This window comes from Lodderomyces elongisporus, chromosome 4 (assembly GCF_030384665.1).
Source record: "Lodderomyces elongisporus chromosome 4, complete sequence".
NCBI lineage: Eukaryota > Fungi > Ascomycota > Pichiomycetes > Serinales > Debaryomycetaceae > Lodderomyces > Lodderomyces elongisporus.
In genome coordinates, this window is record NC_083676.1 from 1,075,705 (window position 1) to 1,097,474 (window position 21,770).

A 21,770-nucleotide genomic window follows, 5' to 3' on the forward strand; every position below is an offset into this window, starting at 1 on the left:
AAAATTTTCTTTTTTTTTTTTTCTAACCAACAACTTGTAAATGCTTTCATCATCAACTTGTAAATGCTTTCATCATCAAATGGTACATACCTTTGGGTTCTCTAAATACACGTTTGATGTCAAAATTTCAGATCAATAAGGGACCATTTAGATTTAAGTAGAGCTTAGAAAAAGAAAAAGAAAAAGAAAAAGAAAAAAGAAAAAAGAAAAAGAGAAAGCCAGCTTTGACTTGCTACTTTGAATACTATAATATGTTTATGATTATTTTGTCGAGTTTCTAGTCATTTGTCTATACTGTTTTATGATCTCCTCGTTGATACCGGAGCCTCCGCATACAATGACGATAATTATATCATCCTTCTCCAAACCTTGAAAGTAGTTTAAAAACTCTTTTCTCTGGAAAACTGTAGCAACGGCAGCTCCACATGCAGGTTCCACCTGGTACCCCAAAGTGTCGTAAAGATCAAGAGTCCCCTGTATGGCATCTAAATCGTCAATTAAACCAAGGTATGTTTTGTGTGCTTTGTAATTTTCCCAAGCTTTAGCTGAAAGGTAGGGAGAGCCCAAGGAACTGGCCAATGTCTTTACACTCTTTAAATGAACAACCTGGCCATTCATGACCGTCTCATTAAAAGTTGGGGCTTGTTTAGTCTCCATTGCCAAGACTGGGACATTGTAAGATCTTAACCCTTCAACGACACCATTGTATAGACCACCGCCCCCAACAGAACATATAACACCTTTCACTTTATCAAAGTTTGGTAACTGGTTTTCCAAAAGGATTTCACTGACTATCTTACTATGCCCTTCCCAAATTAATGGATCATCAAAAGGATGACAATATATAGCCTCAACATCATCTCCAACGGACTTGATGATTGTTTCCCTTAAATGTTGGTCTGCCTCGCCCCAGTGCTCGCCATGAATAATGACTGTGGCTCCCAATTCTTCTAATTTTGCAATTACATTTGCTTTTGAAACTTTTGGAAGTACAACAGTACACTTGACATTGAAGAATCTGGCAGCATATGCTGCTGCTAGACCTGCATTCCCACCAGAAGATGAAAACACAATTATACTCTTTTTGTTCGATTTCTCGGCCTCTTCAATTTTCCTTGCAACTAAATAGCCGATACCTCGAAGTTTGAAACTTCCAGATGGTTGCTCAAGCTCATTTTTGAAAAAGATCCGACAAGGTGCAGAATTGATTTTATCTGTAACTTCAACAAAAGACGTTTTAATCGAGGGCAACTTCATTATAGGTGTGTGAAGTTGCAAACAAACATAAAATTTATAATTCACGTATCTAAGATCTGCTTTTCCAACTTGTCCGTCTATTTCTAATTGTTTTCATCCTTCTCTACCTTTCCTTGTTTTGTTCACTTCTTCATTTTCATTGAAAATTAAAAATAAAAAAAAAGAAAGAGAAAGAGAAAGAGAAAATAGATTTTTCTCTTTTCGTATCACAATGCTGCGAAATTCAAGTTTCAGATACGAATACAAAGGCGATAACGGCTTATTTTCCGTTGCCTTATATTTGGGAGGGCCATAAAAAAAAAATTCCCGCATTAGCGGAGATACGCATTTGCACGCGCGCGCGTGTGTGTGTGTGTGTGCGGATAGTTAACGCCTAAGAAATGAAGAGAAAAAAAGAAGAAAAAGAAAAAAGGAAAAGGAAAAAGGAAAAAGGAAAAGCGTCATTATATTTTATGCTAAAGCTTTGCGCTGTAAAGAAGCAACAAAATCATCGTTATCTGCCGTTGCAAGATATCAATTGATGTGTTCCTTTTCACTTTTAAATGACACCAAAGAGGAAAAAAGGACAATTCGCATTGTCAGGGTCGTATTCTCTGGTAGACCCAGAATTGGAAGATGAAATTTTGGAGGTCTACACTAATTATATGGACAGCCAAATGGATTTGAAAGAGGTAGAACAAGATCTAGCATTGCGAGATCTACCACAAATGTTCAGCATGCTAAACATTCCTTCCTGTTTTACAAAGGATATAGAGGCTGCCATCGACTACTATTATGACATTATGAAAAGCAAAAAGAGCTCGATGATTGATCGCACCAACCGGAAACAGAATATTACGATGTACATGATTGAAGCCTACACTATTACGCCATCGTCAGTCAAAGTGGTGGACGACGTCTTAGACATTGTTGATATTGATAAGCTTATAAACAATTTGAACAGGTTGCTCAAATTTCGAAATAACTACTCCCATATAAGAGCCAGCTGGGCCCTCTTTTTTGCTGATGGTGCGGACTACTACAACGCAAACCATGAAAATTATAAATTGGACTTGCCTGGTTTAAAAGCAGTAAAGACAAAATTGGGGTTGGACAATGATTTGCTGAATGGTGGTATGATAAGCGACTCGTTCTTGATTGACATGTTGGGCTGTAGTCAACACGATTCAAAAGATCGACTATTAAATTTCGATTTTGATCAGAGGGGTGCTTGTGTTACAATCAAAGATTTTGCCGAAATATTAGGAAGAATTGGCGAGTATGATTAGTTTCCCAAAACAAAACAAAAAAAGAGAAAAAAAAAAAGAAGGAAGCAGCAAAAGAATGTAGTGGAGGGGTAAAAAGAGAGAGGGAGAGAGAGGTGTCGCAAAGCGCAGTCACGAGTGACAAGTGTACGACTGCTGAGCATCGGTTTGAGCTAGTAGCTCACCGATACCAGCGGTTTGTGGTTCGTGACTTGATAGGCTATATTCCAACTAAGTGTAATTGTCAATGATCACACCTATAAAGGTCTCAATGCTCATAAGTTAAGAGAGTAAATTGTCTCATACAAAGTCACTAGTAAGGAGAATCGTGAGAGTGTACACTCCACACGTTCACCTAGTGATTTGTGTTCAATGTAGTTGACCGTCTAAATTATGTATTTTACCGATAATTCTATATAATAGTGATGAATTTATTTTACCACTTCTCGTTCCTATTTATATAAACTCATCTCGTTTGAAGTTTCAAGTTTCCCATGTCGTGCAATATTCTCCGAATATTCACTTAGCGGAAACGAGGGCACAGAGCGTCCAGTGTGTGTCGCACTGTGACACCATACCATTCTCCATTTTTTTTTCTCCAAAAATTCATTTCAAATTTCACGTGACTCTGTCATAAGTTTAAATTTACAAAAAAATTGATACTGTAAACATTTTGTATCACGTGACTTTAATCTTTTCCGTTTATTTTTCTTTTTTTTTTATATGCATTTGCCCCAGCCCTTAGAGAAGAAGAACGGAAAAAAAAAATTTGAAATTGAAATTGAAGTGCAATCACGAGAAAGAGAGAGAGAGAGAGAGAGAAACGCCAAATCAACAAGCTGAAGTTGCTAACTTAGTCTCTTCTTTCCTGGTCATCGAAACCACTAATTTCGCAAATAATTCACCACTTCGATTTTTCTAGCACCTTTGAATGTATAGAGTTTGTAGCTAATACACTGAAAAACACTTTAAAAGAGTCAATGGGGGTAAAGCATTTTTTTTTCCTCTTTAATTATTAGATAGATAAGGACCTTTTAATTGGTGAATTCAGTACTAGTATGTAATTTTAATCTTAATCACAATAGATTCTATTCTATTGACAGAGAATGTAGGGAGAAAATCTTCATCTGGTTCAAGCTGGCTTTGTTAGCTGTTGCGTAAAGCTGCAATGTGAATCTTGATCTCTTCTTCAATAAACATGTTGATGGGAGTAATTTCATTTTCCAGAAAAGAATTGAAAAGTGTAATAAGATTACAACTTTGATTGAAATCCAAACAAAAAATTTGTATTTTGACATACCTAAACATGGTACATTACACAAAAGGAAATATGATTAATAGAACACAATCGATTGATGATGAAAACTATAATGCACTACATAAATATGTGTAATTCATATACATAGAGTGTAGACTCTATATACATATATGAATATATCTTACTCAAATTCAAATCAGTTTTCATCAACGCCATTTCACCTGTCAACAAAAACTTCAGTTGAGTCGTTTCGGTCTCTTTGTAGGGAGATGTGTTGAACAAATATAGCTGCCTTATTTTGTGTAATTATATTAACTAGACGCGAATCGCCTTGATTGAGAAACATAATTGGTTTTGCTATATATAAATATATATATGTATATACGTATATATATATACACATAAATATATATATATATATATTTCTTTTATATCTCCATCCTCCTATGTTAAAGCCGCAGGTTTTTCCTTTTCCTTTTCCTTTTCCTTTTCCTTTAGTTTTTTTTTTTTTTTAATAATACAAGGAAACAACACTATTTCCACACCTCCTACACATACTCTTGATTAACTTGAAGCTCCATGACGGATAATATTTATAATTAACTCCTCCTTCCTCTCTCTCCAAGAAATACCACTTATGCTCTCACTAGAATTATACAAACAGCTTCAGACGAGCTTTATTGATTGTGTAATTCCAGACCTTAAAGAGGATTCAATTAATCTCAATAAATTTGCACTACTAGATGATTTATTAACAGTACTCGAAGCATCATTTAAAGTGGAATTCAACACAGCTTTCTTTTATCGTGCAAGTAATTCAAAGAATGACTCACAACAAAATAGCCAATATTTTCCCTCAACGAATGTAATGCACATCCTTTTCACGCTAGCATCAAGGTCAGACAAGTGCAATTGGACTGTAACACAATCTTACACAAAAAATGGTATAAGTGAATCACTCAGTCAAGTCAAACAATCAAACGCATACTATAGAAAGTTATCTTATAAACTGTCTTTGAGTTGCAGAAGTTTAGCTTTGTTGAAGCAGTATGTTGCCAAGGCAATAGAAAATCCCATTGACAATACTCAATTATATCAGTTGTTGATGGATGTGATCTCAGACTTGGTAATGAGGCCGAGTTTCAAATCACAATTTCCCCACAAGAAGATTAGCGACTTTTATAAAACTGCAAAGCGAAATTATCAAGATGACAATGTCACAGGTGAAGATGGAAAAAATATATTGAAGAAGCGACGAAAATCGTACACCAATCGATCAAAAGAAGAAATAGAGACTGATGATTTGGTGTTGAGTGACTCACAAGAAGACTCTGATACGGAAATTCGAATTGCAAGATGCACATTGGATGGAAATAAGCCGATTCAAGGGAAGCAAATTTTGACAGACATGGGAAGGAAGAGCCATCAGCAGGAACACGAGGAACACGAGGAACATGAGGAACACGAGGAACATGAGGAACATGGGGAGCAAATGGAGCAGCTAAATCACGATGCGCAAGTGGGCAATTTACCCACAATTGAAAAGGTGACGACACGACCTTTAGAAGCATGGAATGGTCTCAGAGTGTACGACGAACCATTATTAAAGGATAAATTGATTATTGATAATGGGTTTAATATTTGGAAACTAATCAACTGGACATTTTACTGTGCTGGACTTTCATCAAACTATTACTATGGCGTCGAATCAAATTGCTCGTCAATCTATAAAGCAGAAGCGAGGCTTTTGGATACCATATTTGATTTTCTCGAGGCAAATTTGGTTATGGAGTTAAAACGACTAATGCACCTGGAGGACCCTTACTTGCAATTGTCAAAGTTGACGACTGGTGAGAAGAAAATGATGATTTCACACGTGGAAAATAGCTCCAACATTTTGTTTCTGAAACTTATAAAAACCTTGGGCCATTTCCGAAGCCTGTACTATGATAGAATAGTGGAATATGTTTTTAATGGTCTTGCTGCTCGACTGACAGGTATGCCCGATGCTTGCTACCAACACGAAGCTGCTCTTGTAAAAAAGGAGGCAAGAGCAAAAAACACACAACAAAGTAAGAATAGCAGTGATTATAGAAGATGCAAAGTAAACGACAATTTGGATTCAATGAACCTTCGGTTTAAAATGAGTCTTGTGACACATCACTGGAGTCTCATCTTTACTGAAACTATTGTTATTGAAAAAAAAGACAAGCTTAACATAAACCAAAGGCACTCTCCACTTGAACTGAATAATTTTTTAGGTTACTTGAGCGAAAAGCTTTCAACACTAGACTTTAAGTACTTTGAAGCTTTTTATTTTGCTTCATATTATGAATCAAAAATCACCAAAACCTATAAAGACTTTTTTCTTATGCAGCTATCATGCAAGTTTCTTCTGGATGCCTTATCATCTTCAAATAATGATTACAACTTGAAGCATCGGTCATTTTGTAATGATAATGCATCATTGATTGAGGATGAGAATCTCAATACGATATTAGATTGGATCCAAGATACAGCTACTTATTCTCTGGTGACAGAAAATGAATTATGGAGAAGTTTTGGAGAATTTTATCAGATGTGGTTGAAGGTGAATTTTGTTCTAGAGTGGTTGATCCTATGGGTAATACAAGATTTCAAACAACAAACTTCCCACCAAATTTTCCTTAAGAGATTAAACACATTAGAGGAGGCGTTTACCGCATCTGATCACTTGCGACAGAAAGAGTTTTTCAAATTTGTTAAACTTTGTACTAAATCAAAAGAAAGGAAGAGTTCTAATTCCAAAACCAAGTTGAGATTTGATATCAATGAAGCAGACGCGAGTTTTTACAAGGCTAACTTTTCAAAATGTGATACATTTACATCAATATTGAAGCGTTTCGTATAAAAAGAAAGATTCCTGTTAGATGTACCTAAAATTGATTTTCGATAATCATAAAGTTTCTTGAAAAAAATATATAAAAAAAAGAAAAGCACTTTATTTTATTTTCCCCACCCCCCTTCATAATAAACTGTTTTTTTCTTATGTCCTTTTTCTTTGAATAAAACTTAAATGATATGCTTTACTTTGAAATAGTGCCTCAAATACAGTATTTGCCAAACACCAAACCCCACTAGTGAAGCAATTATGACAATAGAAAAATTCTTCACTCTTGAATTAGTTGACTCGTTTGTATCTCTCATTCTCTCCTCTCTAGCTTTTAAATATTGCAATTCTTGAATGATCTCGCCAGTTAAACTTTCAATCTTTTTCAAGTCAACTTCGTTGGGTTTTAATTTTTCACTTGCTTGCAATGCATTCCAATCCCTTGCTGCAGCTCCGCTTTCTATTTCCAATTCAACGGAACGAATGGAGCTCTCCCTTGAACCGTGCTTTTTCCATTCTTGCTCTTGATGGTTTGTAAAACAGATATCTACTGCAGCATTGTTGTGTGACGTAAACGCGACTTTGGTCTCACCAACGACGTTCTTCCTCGTAGCGTAAAGATTACCCAATGAATCTGTCACTCTCATGTCTAATCTTTGACCATCGCCTTTATAGCCGTCGGTAAAGACATTCACCACAACCATTTGATCTCCCTGGACAAAATCACGGATACAGACAGGAGTCGGATTGGGGAGTGCAGGAACTTCCATGTGCAATGCATTGGCAAAGCTGGCGAAAAGTACCAATATGTAGGTAAGATTGAGAACAGAATACATCTATTTTCTTGCTCTGATACGATTTAGTTCTTTGAACTTTCTTTATTTCTGGTACTTTTATGTAGATTGTTATGGTTCTTGTTACTAAGAAAAAACAAAAATCCAGACCGGTTGAATATAAAAGCTGGATGCCTGAGCTGTTGTAGTGATGGCGGTGGTATTGGTGGTGGCTTTGCCGTTTTTAACAGATCAGTATAATAATTGAAAAAAAATGTGTCCTCTCAAGTCGACATAGTCGAGGTAACTGAAGCGGAAAAAAAAAAAAAAAATCACTGAGGTGGAGGAAAGGGAAAAAGACGTGTTTCATTTTTCCAATGCCTCGGCAGCATAGGTTACCAAAAAAAGAAGTCTAGAATCTCAGTAGCTTTTTTTTCTTCATTTTTTTTTTTTCTATTTTTATCTTTATTTTTTTTATTTTGCTCCCTCTGTTCTCAGTTTGTGAATCTCACGACAGAGAAAAATTTACAGCTCTCATGAATTCCCAAAGTTGAGTCTTTAATGAAAAGTTCGCTTGAAAACAAGTCAAAAGGTGATCTTACATCAAAACTCTAAAATCTTACTTCGAGCTTCTGGATTTCGGCTCTCAAGTTTTTTATCTTCAAATTTCAATTTTTAAATTGACAAGATGGCAAAGGGAAGAGCCGACTCAACCATGATAAAGATGGTTTCTACTGCACTCACAGGATACGAGAAATGGTTTAGAATTCCAAGGAGTTCAAGAAAGCTACATCTTATCCTATATGACCCAAGGGCTAAAAGACACTGTCTTTTTGAAGAAGACAGAAAGCGTAAGATTGCTGAAGTTCCTCCTAAAGATTATACAAGAAGCCATCGTTAAGAAAATTCACTCGCAAAATCACAAGTGAGTTTCCAGGAATACAAGCACATATGTACATAGTCAATTATAGCAATTTCGGGAAAAGAAGGATACAAAGAAAAAAAAAAGAGAGTATTTCTGAGAAGAATGGCTAATAAAAGAGTTTAGTTTTCATTATTAATATAAATACAAGGAGGTGTGATTTGGCATTTGTGAATTAACCAAATGTCGAGCCTTTATACTAGGTGTATGTCTATTTACATGTAATATACAATTTTTATTTTATTTTTTCTTCTTATCTTCTTCTTCTTCTTCTTCATCTTCATCTTCATCATCTTCTTCTTCATTTTATTGTATAAATTATGTACCCTCTAAGTTTTGCAAGTTTTTAACATTCCAATCTTCACCCACCTTCAATGTATCATTATTTGCAATAACAGTGATGGCATCTCTCAGGTTCAAGAGATACTTTTCGGTGACATTCATCAAGTCTTGATTATTGATATCAAGGAAATTGTCTCGTCGTTCTTGTCTCAATGTGTCAGAAATTCCTTCATAAAACTCGGTTGCACCCTGACTCGCAACATTAATTGGCGCATCGACGCTTTGGAAAATTCGTAATTTTGCTTCTGTTAGGTCTTTCGAATCCCAGTTGGCATCCAAGCCGTAAGCAAAGGAAGATTGAAAAGTTTCAATAGACTTTATTGGGTTAGGGTCTCTATAAGAATAGAAATCTAGTATCCCTCCCAAGCCATCATAATTCAAGCCTCCTCCATATGCACCATTTGACTCTCTAATTTTCGAATGCAAATTTTTAAAAGTGTATAGCTGTGACAAGATTTGCAAAGCCGCACCATCCCTAGAACTATATGGCGCACCAGTCTTTGCTAAACTTGAATATCCAACTTGGAAAGGAAGATTAACCAACACCTTTTCTAAATTGGGGTTGTAGCTGTCAAATTTATGGTTCATGAGATTCACAATGCCAATATCAGCACCGGATACAGAGCCATCACCTTTTGTTGCCACAGAAATGGGATCATAAGTGGATATCCTTTCATCAAATTTGGTTATTAATGATTCATTTTCCGTGACGATATCTTTATTTCCAACTATTCTATACTTGAATTGTCCAGCGAGCACAAAACTCTGAATCTTCCTCAATATTGGCAAGAGCTCATTTTTCAAATATTCTGCACCATGTGCATCAAGGCTCTTGTTCATCTCCATTATCAACTGCACCTGTGTTATACCATTCATCTGTTCTGCAGCAAATTTTGCTGGGGTTAAGCGAGAGTTGCTTTCACCACAAGCAAAAGAATGGCCGCGGTCGGCTATATTGTTGATTTGATTTTGACCCAAATTGCGTACAAGTGTAGTAAGTTTTTCCAAAACGTCATTGTCATCGGTAAATCTAGTCTCGCTCAAAATCTCATGCCACAAATCATAAATGCGTGGCGCATTCTTCTCAAGTGCAACCCCAGATATCAGGTACTGCAATTTCATCTTGTTGATATTATATGGGTCTGCAGCAATTTTGGCACCAAAAGAGAGACCACCTGTGTATGTTTGTATAACGGTTTCTAAATCGGTTATTGGTGTGCGCGCTGTACCTGCCAAGTTGGTGAGGCAACTGCTAAATATTGGCAAATACTTGTACCATTCAATTGGAAGCAGATCCAAAGACTTTAAACCGCTAATATACACCAATCCGTTAGTATCAACAACTCTTCTACTAATGGACAAACCTTCATTATTTTTTGTATTGATAAGTGGATACGAATCACCTTGTTGTGGTATATCCTGAATAGTAAGAGTGGGTAATACACTAACGTCCTCTTCTTGTCTTTGGTATTCCACCAAGCCAATATTTCTATTGTATAGTTCATTTCTGTCTTTGTCTGTCAATTGCGATATCTTTTGTTCAAGATTCTTGCTTTCAAGATTTGCCAAATTTTTATTAAAGTTCAAATCAGGTTCCATAGTGAACTTGAAAGTTTGTGAGTTTTTGTTTAATATGGACTCATTTAAAAGATCTTCAAACATAGATAAACCTCGTGATTCAAACTCATTTTTGAACAAGGTTAATATTTCTTCCACTTTCAACAGCTCAATAGGATCAACACCATTTGTCCAGCTTGACACTATCGAGCTTAATAAACCAAATCCGAAATCTGGTTTGTGTTTCTTCAAACCTATCTCAAATTGATGTAACAAAGCCAGAACACGCTTATGATACAGACTGCTTGTGTTCCTTAGCTCAGGTAAGACTTTTCGTTGTATAATATCCTCTACTTTGGATGTTAAAGCGTCTGCTTTTGCTTTTGTCAAAAAGTTCAAGCCTATGGTAAATGAAAACAATGCAGAAGTAGAGTCCAATCCAGAGTTTGCGGAAAAATCTTCGGAATAGCCCGTTTCAATCAACTCTTGGTATAATGGAGAGTTATGACCATCAAACAATAAGGATCCCAATACTTTCCATTTGAAAACCTTAAATTGCATGTTTGCTTTCAATGGATTTCCCAAATACCAAGTGATTGATGAATGGAATTGTTCTGCAACAGGTTTGTTGGACATTGTGTCTACTGGTCCTTTTACAATCACATCGTAATTAAGTTGCTTCTTTGTTTCGAATATTGGAAGCTTGATATCTGTCTCTGACTGCTTTTCCCTCTTGTGATTCAGCAACGGCATATTTTTTCCATGCAGAGTATATTGTGTGTAATACAAGTTAATATGCCTCAAATGATTATCCAAACCTAAATTGCCATAAGTAAATGATTTTGCATTCGAAGGGGTATAATTTTTGGAATGAAATTCTAAAAGTTGTTGATGAGTTAAATCAGTGATATTAAGCGGATCACCACCTGAGTTGTTCAATGATGGATAGATGGATTCCAAAAATTTGATGTAAAAATAATACATCGAATTTGAGTATTGTCCTTTCATCTCGTTGAATACTACTCCTTTAAACTCCAACTTACTGTTGATATCTTGGACGTCTGAATTTTCCAATCTCCAACCTTCTTGCAAAAAGTCGTTTGATGTGAGCAAAGGTTGAAATACAGAAGATAGATATACGTCCAACAAATTGTCAAAATCTTTTGAATTGGTGGTGGCAAATGGGTAAAATGTATAATCGTGACCTGTCATTGCATTCATGAAATTGCTTAAACTTCGATTTGTCATTTTAAAAAAAGGATCTCGAACCGGAAACTTTGAAGACCCGCAAAGAGTGGTGTGCTCAAGAATGTGTGGTACACCAGTAGCGTCTGGTGCATTTGTCTTGAAGGCAATCAGAAACACATTATTGTGGTCGTTTGGCGAGTCCAAGTGTAGATGCTGAGCACCACTTGCTTCATGTTTTAGTAATACAGCCACCAAGGAAAACTCCGGCACCAATCGAGTGTTCTGGATCTCGAATCCATGCAACTTCAGCCCTATGGGGTATTTCTTTGAAACCAAACTCAAATCTGTCGAAGCATACCGACGAACACAAAGATTTCTCAGATGGTTTGCTATATTCCTTGTCAACATCTTATCAACAAGTCTTTACTTATAGTTCAGCCACTTTCTCTTTCTTGGGTTCCTATAGTTTTTATCTTTAATTGATCTCTTTGTCTTAAAAAAAAAATTATCTTTGTTTATTTTTATATTTTTATATATTTTTATTTTATATATATTTTTATTTTATATATATATATATATATATATATATATATATATTATATTTCTCTCCTCGCTAAAATTGACATGGTGATATAATAGTTTTATTCGCCTCTCTAGATGTTTTATTATTATTGCAATTTTAAAATTTAATTTTTTTTCAGTTTTTCAGTTTTTGAAGCGTGTAAAGGAAAAACCTCTTGATAACATTACTAGTCTCTTTTGACGTACAAGACTGGCACCGGTAACGGAAAAAAAAATTTTGCCAACTATAGTCAATTTAGTTTTTTTAATTTCAATTTGAAATTTGTACTTCTAGATTTACAACAACAGAAAAGTTTCCGATATTTTACTAGTCAGGGTGCTTTGAGATTATAGCTGCATCTTTTTTCCTTCCAGCAATTAGCAAATTAGAAGCTATAAAAACGGATGAGCGAGTCTAATGAGAAGGCGTTACTTGCATTTAGTGCAAGGCCGCAGAAAAGCGGGCTGAAGAAAAGTGACGACATTATTAAGAACTCAACTCCTGTGAACAATGCACAGAAAGTGTCACTGGTTGGCGGGTTCATAGCTGGAGGTTTAGCAGCATGTGGTGCAGTTACATTTACAAACCCAATCGAACTTATAAAGACTCGAATGCAACTTCAAGGGGAATTATCGAGGACGGAAAAGGGCCAGGTGAAGTTATACAAGAACCCATTTCAAGCATTCAAAGTGATTTACCAACATGAAGGAATACGAGGATTACAACAAGGGTTGTTATGTGGATACTATTATCAGTTGGGGTTGAATGGGTGCAGAATTGGTCTTTATGAGCCCAGTCGATATTATTTCACAAAACTTCTTTACCCAAGCAACATCAAGAATGGAGTTGTCTCCGAAAACATGCTTATCAATGTACTTTCTGGGTTCACATCGGGCGCTGCAGGTGCCGTGTTGGCATCGCCTTTCTTTTTGATCAAGACTAGAATGCAATCCTTTTCGAAAACAGGAGCAGTGGGTCAGCAAACGCATTACGAAAGTGCATGGGACGGCATCAAACAGATTTATCGCCACGAAGGGTTCAAGGGGCTCTATAGAGGTGTAGACGCTGCGATTTTGAGGACTGGCGCAGGATCGTCAGCCCAACTACCTATTTATTACTACACCAAGAACTTTGTATTGAAACACGATATTGTCAAAGACAATAGTTTAATGTTGCATTTCTTAAGCGCATCCATGGCTGGTTTAGGTGTGTCAATTGTGATGAACCCTTGGGATGTTGTTTTGACGAGAATGTACAATCAAAAAGGCAACCTCTATACTAGTCCATTGGATTGTTTCAAAAAAATCATAGCGATAGAAGGACCTTTGGCACTTTACAAAGGGTTTTGGGCTCAACTATTCAGAGTGGCACCACACAGCATCTTGACATTGATGTTTATGGAGCAATGTATGAAAGTAATGGTGAAGGTTGAGGATGGTCTCCACAGATTTTTTTGATTCGAGTTGACTTTCTTTTTCCTTGTTGTTGTTATTTTTGTTCATTCTCCTCCTCCCCCCCCCCTGTTTTTCGAAAAAAAAAGAAGCAAAGCAAAAGCAAAAGCAAAGCAAAGCAAACCAGAAATTGGTCGTTGGAGTCGATAAAGTGATTTTGTATAGAGTTTTTATAGAAAAATAGCTTATAATCTTGATAGAGTAATTGGTAGAGTCAAGTACAAGTAGCATAAGGTCATCTGCGATTAACATTTGACACTAAAATTGTACGAAAGCAACTGCTTTGATTTCAAAACACTTACCTTGGTAACATATAGGGTGGAGTGCCTTGTAATATGTTCCAGGATCTCTAGGTTCACGAAATACACTTTTCAAAACATAGAGCCTTTGAGACATATGTGTTTTTTGACACTTAAAATCTTTTTGTTTATCATCGAGTCTACATAAATAAACATGCAATATGCCTCATCTTCTTTCCACCATCCATTCTCCACTAAAACAAAAAAGAGGACAGGATATTTCAGATAAATTCACCTTTGCAAAGATTTGTTTACCAAAAGCTCAAGCTTTTTATTAGCTTGTTTCCCCACTCTCTCTTTTTCTTTTCTTTTTTCTTATTTTTTATTCTTTCCGCTCATTCTTTTTTCCTCTCAACTAAAATGAATTGATTTGAATCCACACTATAATTTCAATTTGCGCGAAGGAACGAACAAAAAACTAAAAAAAAAAAAATAAATTTAAAAAAAAAATAATAAAGACAAGTGTGCCGTAGTACCAGAAGGGTTTTTTCTCTCCCCCCTTAGCCGTCGATAGAGTATAGAGAATCCATCAATCATACCTTTATCGAACAACTCCAACCTCCCTCTCTTGGTAACATCCTCGAACTTAGACGGCTGTAACAAGATCAGAATAAAATACAGTGCAACTAAATCGTAATATAACATTACCATAATAGAATAGGATAACGCAGGGCACCGTTTTGTTTTCTCGGTTCCTGTTTTACACACAAACGATAATTTATATCTTCACCGTTTGCCCTCAGATTGTTTACCATCCAACAAAACTTTATCCAGACAAGAAAGGAACTAATGCGTGACTCCAACTTTAGAGCTGTTTCCGGCAATAAAGCGGCAGTGACAATAACAACCAGTTTATATGATAGGAGGGCTTTAGATGTCACCTCCGACAAGCCGTTGGTGAATTCGTTGAATTATCTTACTTATCTAGTCAGTTCGTCAGCAAAAGTGAGAGAGACATTATCAGTCGATGGAGGAATTGAGAGGCTAATTGATATCTTGCAAGAATGCCATAACGGCGACTTGCACACGGACAACTTTACAGAGGAAAAAAAGTTGTTGGTGGCGTGGAAATGGACCTTGGCTTTCCAATGCATAGTACTCGTGGGGACAAGAGGTACAGAAAAAGTGAGACAAAAAGTCGTCAAGGCTGGTGTGTTGCCAATTATTGCAACCGTCTTGGATAACTATTTATCATTGCATGAGGGCACTTTCCGACACATGCATGCAAATTCAACCACATATTCGGACGATAATGGGATTAGCCCCGCTGAAAATGTTTTCCAGTCAAATCAGCCAGGGCAACTGATCAACCAAAATTTGCGCAATTTGCGACTGAGGCTGACGGATGGTATAACCCTGCGATATGGTGGCACTACCGCTAGCTCGAACGATTTCAATACATACCGTCTTGTTGCTCGAGAAACTTCCAATTCAAACACAACAATAAGTGATACAAACTTATTTGGAGATCATAACTCCCCCAACAGCTTAAATATGGCGAGCCTAACGATTGATGATTATGAAAACACAAGCGTGGAACAATTATTCAACTTGCTTAGACTGATTGAATGGACAAATAAATATACTTTTACAAATGGCAATAACAATAGCAACAACAACAGCAACAACAACAACAACAACAACAACAACAACAACAACAATAACAATAACAACAAAATTAGCAACAGCAACGCAAACTCAACCACTGACAGCTCATTACTTCTAAACGAGAGTGCCGAGTCTGCAGTAGATGCGGATCTCAAACGTGCATTTGTTATATTGAACATTCTAATTAGATTAAGGGAGACCAAGGAGGCTGAAATTTCCAAGCCTGGGTTTGTTGATGACTGTGAGTTTGATATGGATAGTAATCTTCTGTTTTTGTCAGTTTTGTATGCACGCGATATGGAAATAAACAGCGCCAATGCAAAAATTGCGGTTCGAAACTTTACAGACACCGGCGTTGTTATACCAAAAGATGATGACATTGTCTGGTCATTGCAATTGTTGGCATACATTTCAAAATACCCGTACTTGAAAGAATCAATACAACATACGCACTTGGATTTAAATATGAGCATCCGAAGTAAACTTGTTAAATTATATATAGAGCAAGAAATCAAGCAGGAATCAAAAAGAAATCCTATTTTACTTATCAGACAATCATCGACACCTAATCCCCAAGGCGCCGACAATCATATTGAGAACACTAATCACAGTATAGGCACAGGTCTAGAGAGGTTTGACCCGAGTGCGTCCAACTCTCCTCAAATGGTGAAAGCGTTAACAGATGATAATCTAATACTCAACGAGGACAATTTTTCTTTGAGTGTGCCACTGCTAAAGTGCAAAGGAAGGTATGTTGGCGAGAGTACGGATGCGATGGACTCTGCTAGTGCTGCTAGTGCTGCTAGTGCTGCGAGTGCTGCCATTGCTAGTCGAGAAGATTCTTTTGGTAAAGACGAATATTGTGCTGAGAATGAAGAAGATCCCGACGAATACGAGGAAACTGTTTCTGAAACTAGCGGTAGTTTGGTGGATGCTGCATCTACACATTCTTTTGATTATATACTCAGCTTTTATGAAGCTTTGTTTGAGTGCGAGCAGATACAGGATAAATTTGAACGCAATATTAGGTCCTATCAGCTTTTGAGCAAACTAAAATTATACATTGAAATGGAACGCGATAAGCTTTGTGATGCTGTTATTGAATGCAGACTCAAACAAAAGACGGATCTTGAAAAGAGATGGAACTATGAGACTTATAACTATTTTAGTGTTGATGATTTTGATGAAGATAAAGATGATCGGTTATCTGCTTGCAAAGAAGTTGACTTATTTCCCTTAGTTGAGAAATTCACATTCTTGTCTGGGAGTGACATGTACTACTGGGCAGGGGTTATCATGCGAAATTCATGCAGAAGGAATGAACTTAAAGGTGGGATACGCCAATGTGGGAACTTGGAGTGCGGGAAATGGGAGAAATATCCAAGGGAGTTTCTGAAATGTAGAAGATGCAAAAGGACAAAATATTGTTCCCGAGACTGCCAAATGAAGTCATGGCATTGCCACAGGAACTGGTGTATACCAAGCGCATCTAGTAGTTCCGCCAGTAGCAGCACTACGACAGGCAATACTATTTCGATTCATGGCAATCAACAACATCATACCCATCCACATAATCAAGAAACCGCTAATTTCGATGAAGGCGGTGATTGAACTAGGGCTGAGAGTTCAATTGATGAGGTTCTAGAAGGCTTATAAGATTTTTTGGTTAGTAAATGCACTATCTTCAAGTATTGAAAACAGATTTTATCAATATTGTATAAAGTTCCGATTTTTTATCCCGAGATTATTTTTCTTTTTTCTCTTTTTTTTTCTTTTATTTCTTTTTTTAAAAAATTGTTCTTTTTAGTAACTTTAGATCTGTTCAAATAAAAGGCACTAGAGGTTTAGGTCACGTGAATGGTACCCACAATTACTGCCGCGGGTTATAGGGGTTGTGGATGTGTATAGATTTCATTTACTTTTTACTTCTCAGCCTCAAATTTTTTATAGTGTTTTTTTAACTACTATTCTATTTTTCTACTCTTAATGATTTCGTTAATAATCAAGAAATCTAATAAGTGCAGCTTTCCAGCCACACCTAGAGTCGTGTAATAATTATTTTAATACCACTATCTTTAAGAATAAACATGCCATATTCGATCAACACGGATAATGCAAGCAATATTGCAGCAGCAGCAGCAGCAACAACAACAACAACAACAACACCAGTGGCCGCGGTATCAGATCATTATCTTCCTCAAGATTTGTCACTCCCTGATTATGTTCCCTTGAAGCGTTCGTTGCATCGTGAATTTCTCAATATTTTTTCATCGAACATCGCAACCGATCCAATCAAACCTGCATTGAAACAACACCAGGAAGTTACAAATAATTACTTGCAACACATCTTATCCAATGAAGCACTCGAATTTGACATTGACTCTCTTAGAAATTATTTGAATGGATACAAAAATTTATTTTACGCGTTTTCACGACAAGAGCGATTTTCAAAGTTGACTCAAGAGCCGGAAATGGTTGCAGTTACCGAGCGAGACGAAGGCGATGTTGACTTGAACTCCCTAGATGAATTCCATATGATGCAAGGCAAAAGTTTTGTGGATCAAATTAAACAACATGTAGAGCGGGCGAACGAAGTTACTAACACTACTGGTTCTGACCGGCTTTTGAGAAAAGATAAGTTTTACCAATTACTTAAGAACATTATTTTCGTTATTGAGAACCCTGAAGAACCTATCCCCGATGATATTGAACACTTTCGAGTCCATGAAAATGACATTGGAAATGAAGATGCTGGGGATATTGATAGCGATGGTGATAATGACGAATTGAATGTCTCTGGTGGTAAGATATCTTTAAAGGATCCAATGACGATGAATTTTTTTGTCAAACCTAAAAAATCAACTAGATGCGGACACACTTATGAGGAAAGTAGTATATTAGAACTTTTTCGAAGTGGACAAAAAAATTGCCCAATTTCGGGATGCAAACAGCAAGTTGACTTGGAATGCTTAGAGGATGATGTATTAATGCTTATAAGGGTTCGAACAGCATTGAGGTCTGATAAAACTGCCAAAAAAGATTTAGATTTGGTTGCATGAATGTTTTTATACAGTTTTAAAGCTGGTGCTGATGTTTTCAAACGTGGGTTTTACAAATTAATAATTGGTATATACCGTGATTAAAAAAATGGCAGGTTCTTGTCAATTTGGTTTCCTAATAATACTTCATTTCAAAATGCTGGTAACAGCTTACTTGAAAGCTATGTTACTATTCATTAGAATGTTTTGTTTTTTTATTTTTTAACTTATCATCTTGCGGAACAACATGGTAAGTAAAGATGACTTTTGTTTGTACTTGTTAAGATTTAGTTCTGGTTGAATGATCTATATTTGTCTTACTCAAAAGAAGAAGAAGAAGAAGAAACATTTTATGGAATGCAATCAAAAAAACTGAGACTAAAAGCCAAATTAATAAATCAATAATTCAATAAAACAAATCCATTAATTTGGAAGCTCAAAGTATACATGGCGAAGGTGACTGTGAATTGCTTATGCTGACAATTTTTTTATATTTAATTTGTCTTTTCCATCTGTTTCAGTTTTCGGTACCTGAAATGAAATGGCTGTTGAAATATTATACTTAATTTTTTCATTCACTTGATGGTAGAGTGGATTGACCTGGTGAATGTTTTTGTTGTTTTTCAAGAAGGGACAAATAATAATTACCAAATGATATGTTTTAATGAAAATAGTTTAAACGACTCGCTACTACAAGAGACACGGAACCTCAAGGACGCCGCTGTGTTACTTTGCGAAGAATTCTAAGGTAACCACACCACTTGCAGTGCTACAAGTTACGCAGTAACTGTGAGTATCATGGTAAAATTTGGATGGAGTTCTGTATGCAAAGTGACACCTACCATTTTTCCTTTTGATTTTTTTTTTTTTTTTTGGATCACCACAAGATCTCGGTATTCTAAAATTGATACTCGATAATTTCTTGCCAAATCCCGTGCAAAGCTATTCCCTTCGATGCTTGAATATATAATAGCTATCGTTTAAGGTACAATTGGGAAAAGACAAGAGTTTGTAGTTAAGTTGTACATAGTATGTTTTGCTTTCTTCTTTCTCAGATTCTCTTTCACTTTTGTAAAAAGAGAGATAATAGTTGAGAGTTGAGACGGTACCAGAGCGAAAAAAAAACATTAAAGTGTCAACATCGTTTTATAATGCAGGAATTGCGATGTTGGTGATGGGGATTAGGATGAAGAAAAGTGCAAGCAGAAAAGGTTAGAACCGAATGATGATAAAAAGATGGTAAAGGTCCTTTGAAAGAACTTGTTATTTTATTGAAAAAATAAAAATAAAATTGCCCCGTCATCACTTCTTAGGTTCCTCAAATGTTTCAATGTGTAGATTCAAAGTACACAATCTTTAGTAGAGTTAACTGCTTTTTCGTCTTCTCTCTCCCTCCCTCTCTCTCTTTTTGTTTTTTTTTGTTTGTTTTTGTTTTTTTCTTTCTGTTTTCTATTTACCTTCAACATGGCTAATCGAGGATAATAAATATATTCGAGGCACATATATACTCTGTATTGACATTGTTCGAGGGAGTTGGTGTTTGTACCTAGACTTGTCTCAGGTTTATATTCATAAACTTTTATTCCATTTTTCAAAGTTTTATTTTTTCTTGAATCATGGTTTTCACAAGTTATTTTTTTTTTTTTTTTTTTTTTTTTGCTATCTCGGTTGTATGGATCCTATTCTAAAGTCACGGAGAGCTTTTCTGCAATTAAATCAGTCAAAATAATGAACCAAAACTCCAAAATTCAACTTCTACGACTGGGATTCAAATAGATGCTATGAGATTTCCTTTTTTTTTTTTCTTTTTCGCTTCAGCATTGATTTGATTTACCTAACAAAGAAACAAAAAGACAACTTTACTTGCAAATAGAATGGAAGGTAAATGGAAATGGCATGAACTAAATAGAGATGGATTCTGATTTTCCCCTTGTTTTCTACTTCTCTATTTGAAGGAAAAAGGCAATAGGTCTTCTTTACATATGATCTACTCTTTAACTTTTTGTCTGCTTTGAAAATTGTTAGTTTCCATCAACAGAATGTTACTTTGGCTGTTTATTCAATCAACTAGTTCGCAAGCAAGAAAAGCGGCGTACTAATCGATGAATATTCAAATGAGTACTTGTTGCATATAACTTTAGTACTATTTTCTCTAACCAGCCCAATAAAATACTCCAAAAAAAATGGTTCTAGAAGCATACCCCTATGATGAAACCCTTCCATTTACTAAGGAGAGTTGAATCGATTGTTGCATTTTATTGTTCTTATAACACTCTTTTTGTGCTTTGCAATATTCTGCTGCCTAATGTTGCAGAGAAGGAAGACAGCAAGACAGCACTAGAGCGGAGGTACATGCCACCAAAACAAGGTACTGTTCTGTTCAAAATGTTTTACAAAATTTTCCTCATCTATCCCTTTAGTTGCCTGGTAAGCAAAGTTTGTCATCAACAGGGGGTTCGTTTAATTTGAAAATTGATCTATTGATCTATCGACTTTTTCTTTATTTCATTATTTTTTTTTCATTATTTGGAAAAGATGAAAGAGAAATAATATGGAAACAGTTCAAAAATAAAAATAAACCACTCGCTCTTTCAGTATTAGCTAATGTTTACTTCAAGCAATAAAATATTGTAGGGGAGAGAGAAGGTTTCGAGAAGAGACTGTCAATTTATGCTCATGTCAAATTTGAACAAGACTTTTCAATGGATTACAAACGCGTTGCACAAGGCAAAGAAAATGATTGCTTTCGTGGAAATTAATATAGATAAACCCATAACAGACGAAGACAAATTAAGATTCTACTTGACAAGTTTCTCAATTATTCCGTTGTCTAAAGTACCACCCTAAAAGGTGTTTCATCTTGTAAGAAATGGTTGGAAATGAAAAAAATAAAAAAAAAGAAAAAATACTTATACAAGAACCATTGAAAAAGTAGATACATTCCAACACTCTGCCACGTTTCCCATTAAATAATGAAAATTCCATCCAGTTACTGTCAAACAGTAGATCTATAGTAGTGTTAAAACATTTAATTACATCAAGAACCACAATAATGTGCATTTGATAGTTGGACATAAATGATTGTTTTTGTTTCCCCATCATTGGTTAAAAAATAAATATGTCAAATAAATTGCAAAACTATAAAATTACAAAATTACAAAATTACAAAATTGCAAAATTGCAAAATTGATATGGTGTATTTAAGTGACATTTTGCAGTGACAAAGTTTATTATAAAACTATTATCATCCTCTTACCAATTATTGAACTAGAGCAATTCTAGACCATTTCCATTGCAATTTTTACTCCTCGTTCTATAATCCCGTGTTTCCAAATCCCTCTTGACTCTGTATTCTACATTCACTATCCTTTCTACTTCTTCTTGCATCTCCCGTAATCTGTG

The 21,770-nt window shown here is 35.8% G+C and overlaps 9 protein-coding genes across 9 annotated transcripts; 6 read left to right on the forward strand and 3 right to left on the reverse strand. All coding sequences in view use genetic code 12, as the record gives it.

Annotated features, from left to right (window-relative positions):
- Positions 1-261: 261 nt before the first annotated feature.
- CHA1_2 (catabolic L-serine/threonine dehydratase) lies at positions 262-1,257 on the reverse strand (the record flags this gene model as incomplete). The annotated part of the gene is made up of 1 exon (XM_001526099.1): positions 262-1,257. One exon carries the CDS (start codon positions 1,255-1,257, stop codon positions 262-264), a length of 996 nt encoding a protein of 331 aa, XP_001526149.1.
- Positions 1,258-1,799: 542 nt separating this feature from the next.
- On the forward strand, positions 1,800-2,525 carry PVL30_003557 (uncharacterized protein; the record flags this gene model as incomplete). The annotated part of the gene is made up of 1 exon (XM_001526100.1): positions 1,800-2,525. One exon carries the CDS (start codon positions 1,800-1,802, stop codon positions 2,523-2,525), a length of 726 nt encoding a protein of 241 aa, XP_001526150.2.
- A 1,871-nt stretch (positions 2,526-4,396) lies between these two features.
- On the forward strand, positions 4,397-6,649 carry PVL30_003558 (uncharacterized protein; the record flags this gene model as incomplete). Its single annotated transcript, XM_001526101.1, has 1 exon — positions 4,397-6,649. The coding sequence occupies one exon, from the start codon at positions 4,397-4,399 to the stop codon at positions 6,647-6,649; it is 2,253 nt and encodes a 750-aa protein (XP_001526151.2).
- Positions 6,650-6,810: 161 nt separating this feature from the next.
- Positions 6,811-7,464, reverse strand: ERV25 (vesicle coat component; the record flags this gene model as incomplete). The annotated part of the gene is made up of 1 exon (XM_001526102.1): positions 6,811-7,464. One exon carries the CDS (start codon positions 7,462-7,464, stop codon positions 6,811-6,813), a length of 654 nt encoding a protein of 217 aa, XP_001526152.2.
- A 625-nt stretch (positions 7,465-8,089) lies between these two features.
- PVL30_003560 (uncharacterized protein) lies at positions 8,090-8,302 on the forward strand (the record flags this gene model as incomplete). Its single annotated transcript, XM_001526103.1, has 1 exon — positions 8,090-8,302. The coding sequence occupies one exon, from the start codon at positions 8,090-8,092 to the stop codon at positions 8,300-8,302; it is 213 nt and encodes a 70-aa protein (XP_001526153.1).
- Positions 8,303-8,641: 339 nt separating this feature from the next.
- Positions 8,642-11,818, reverse strand: CYM1 (Mitochondrial presequence protease; the record flags this gene model as incomplete). The annotated part of the gene is made up of 1 exon (XM_001526104.1): positions 8,642-11,818. One exon carries the CDS (start codon positions 11,816-11,818, stop codon positions 8,642-8,644), a length of 3,177 nt encoding a protein of 1,058 aa, XP_001526154.2.
- Positions 11,819-12,376: 558 nt separating this feature from the next.
- On the forward strand, positions 12,377-13,429 carry OAC1 (Mitochondrial oxaloacetate carrier protein; the record flags this gene model as incomplete). Its single annotated transcript, XM_001526105.1, has 1 exon — positions 12,377-13,429. The coding sequence occupies one exon, from the start codon at positions 12,377-12,379 to the stop codon at positions 13,427-13,429; it is 1,053 nt and encodes a 350-aa protein (XP_001526155.2).
- Positions 13,430-14,511: 1,082 nt separating this feature from the next.
- PVL30_003563 (uncharacterized protein) lies at positions 14,512-16,941 on the forward strand (the record flags this gene model as incomplete). Its single annotated transcript, XM_001526106.1, has 1 exon — positions 14,512-16,941. One exon carries the CDS (start codon positions 14,512-14,514, stop codon positions 16,939-16,941), a length of 2,430 nt encoding a protein of 809 aa, XP_001526156.2.
- A 476-nt stretch (positions 16,942-17,417) lies between these two features.
- On the forward strand, positions 17,418-18,389 carry PVL30_003564 (uncharacterized protein; the record flags this gene model as incomplete). The annotated part of the gene is made up of 1 exon (XM_001526107.1): positions 17,418-18,389. The coding sequence occupies one exon, from the start codon at positions 17,418-17,420 to the stop codon at positions 18,387-18,389; it is 972 nt and encodes a 323-aa protein (XP_001526157.1).
- Between the last annotated feature and the right edge of the window lie 3,381 nt (positions 18,390-21,770).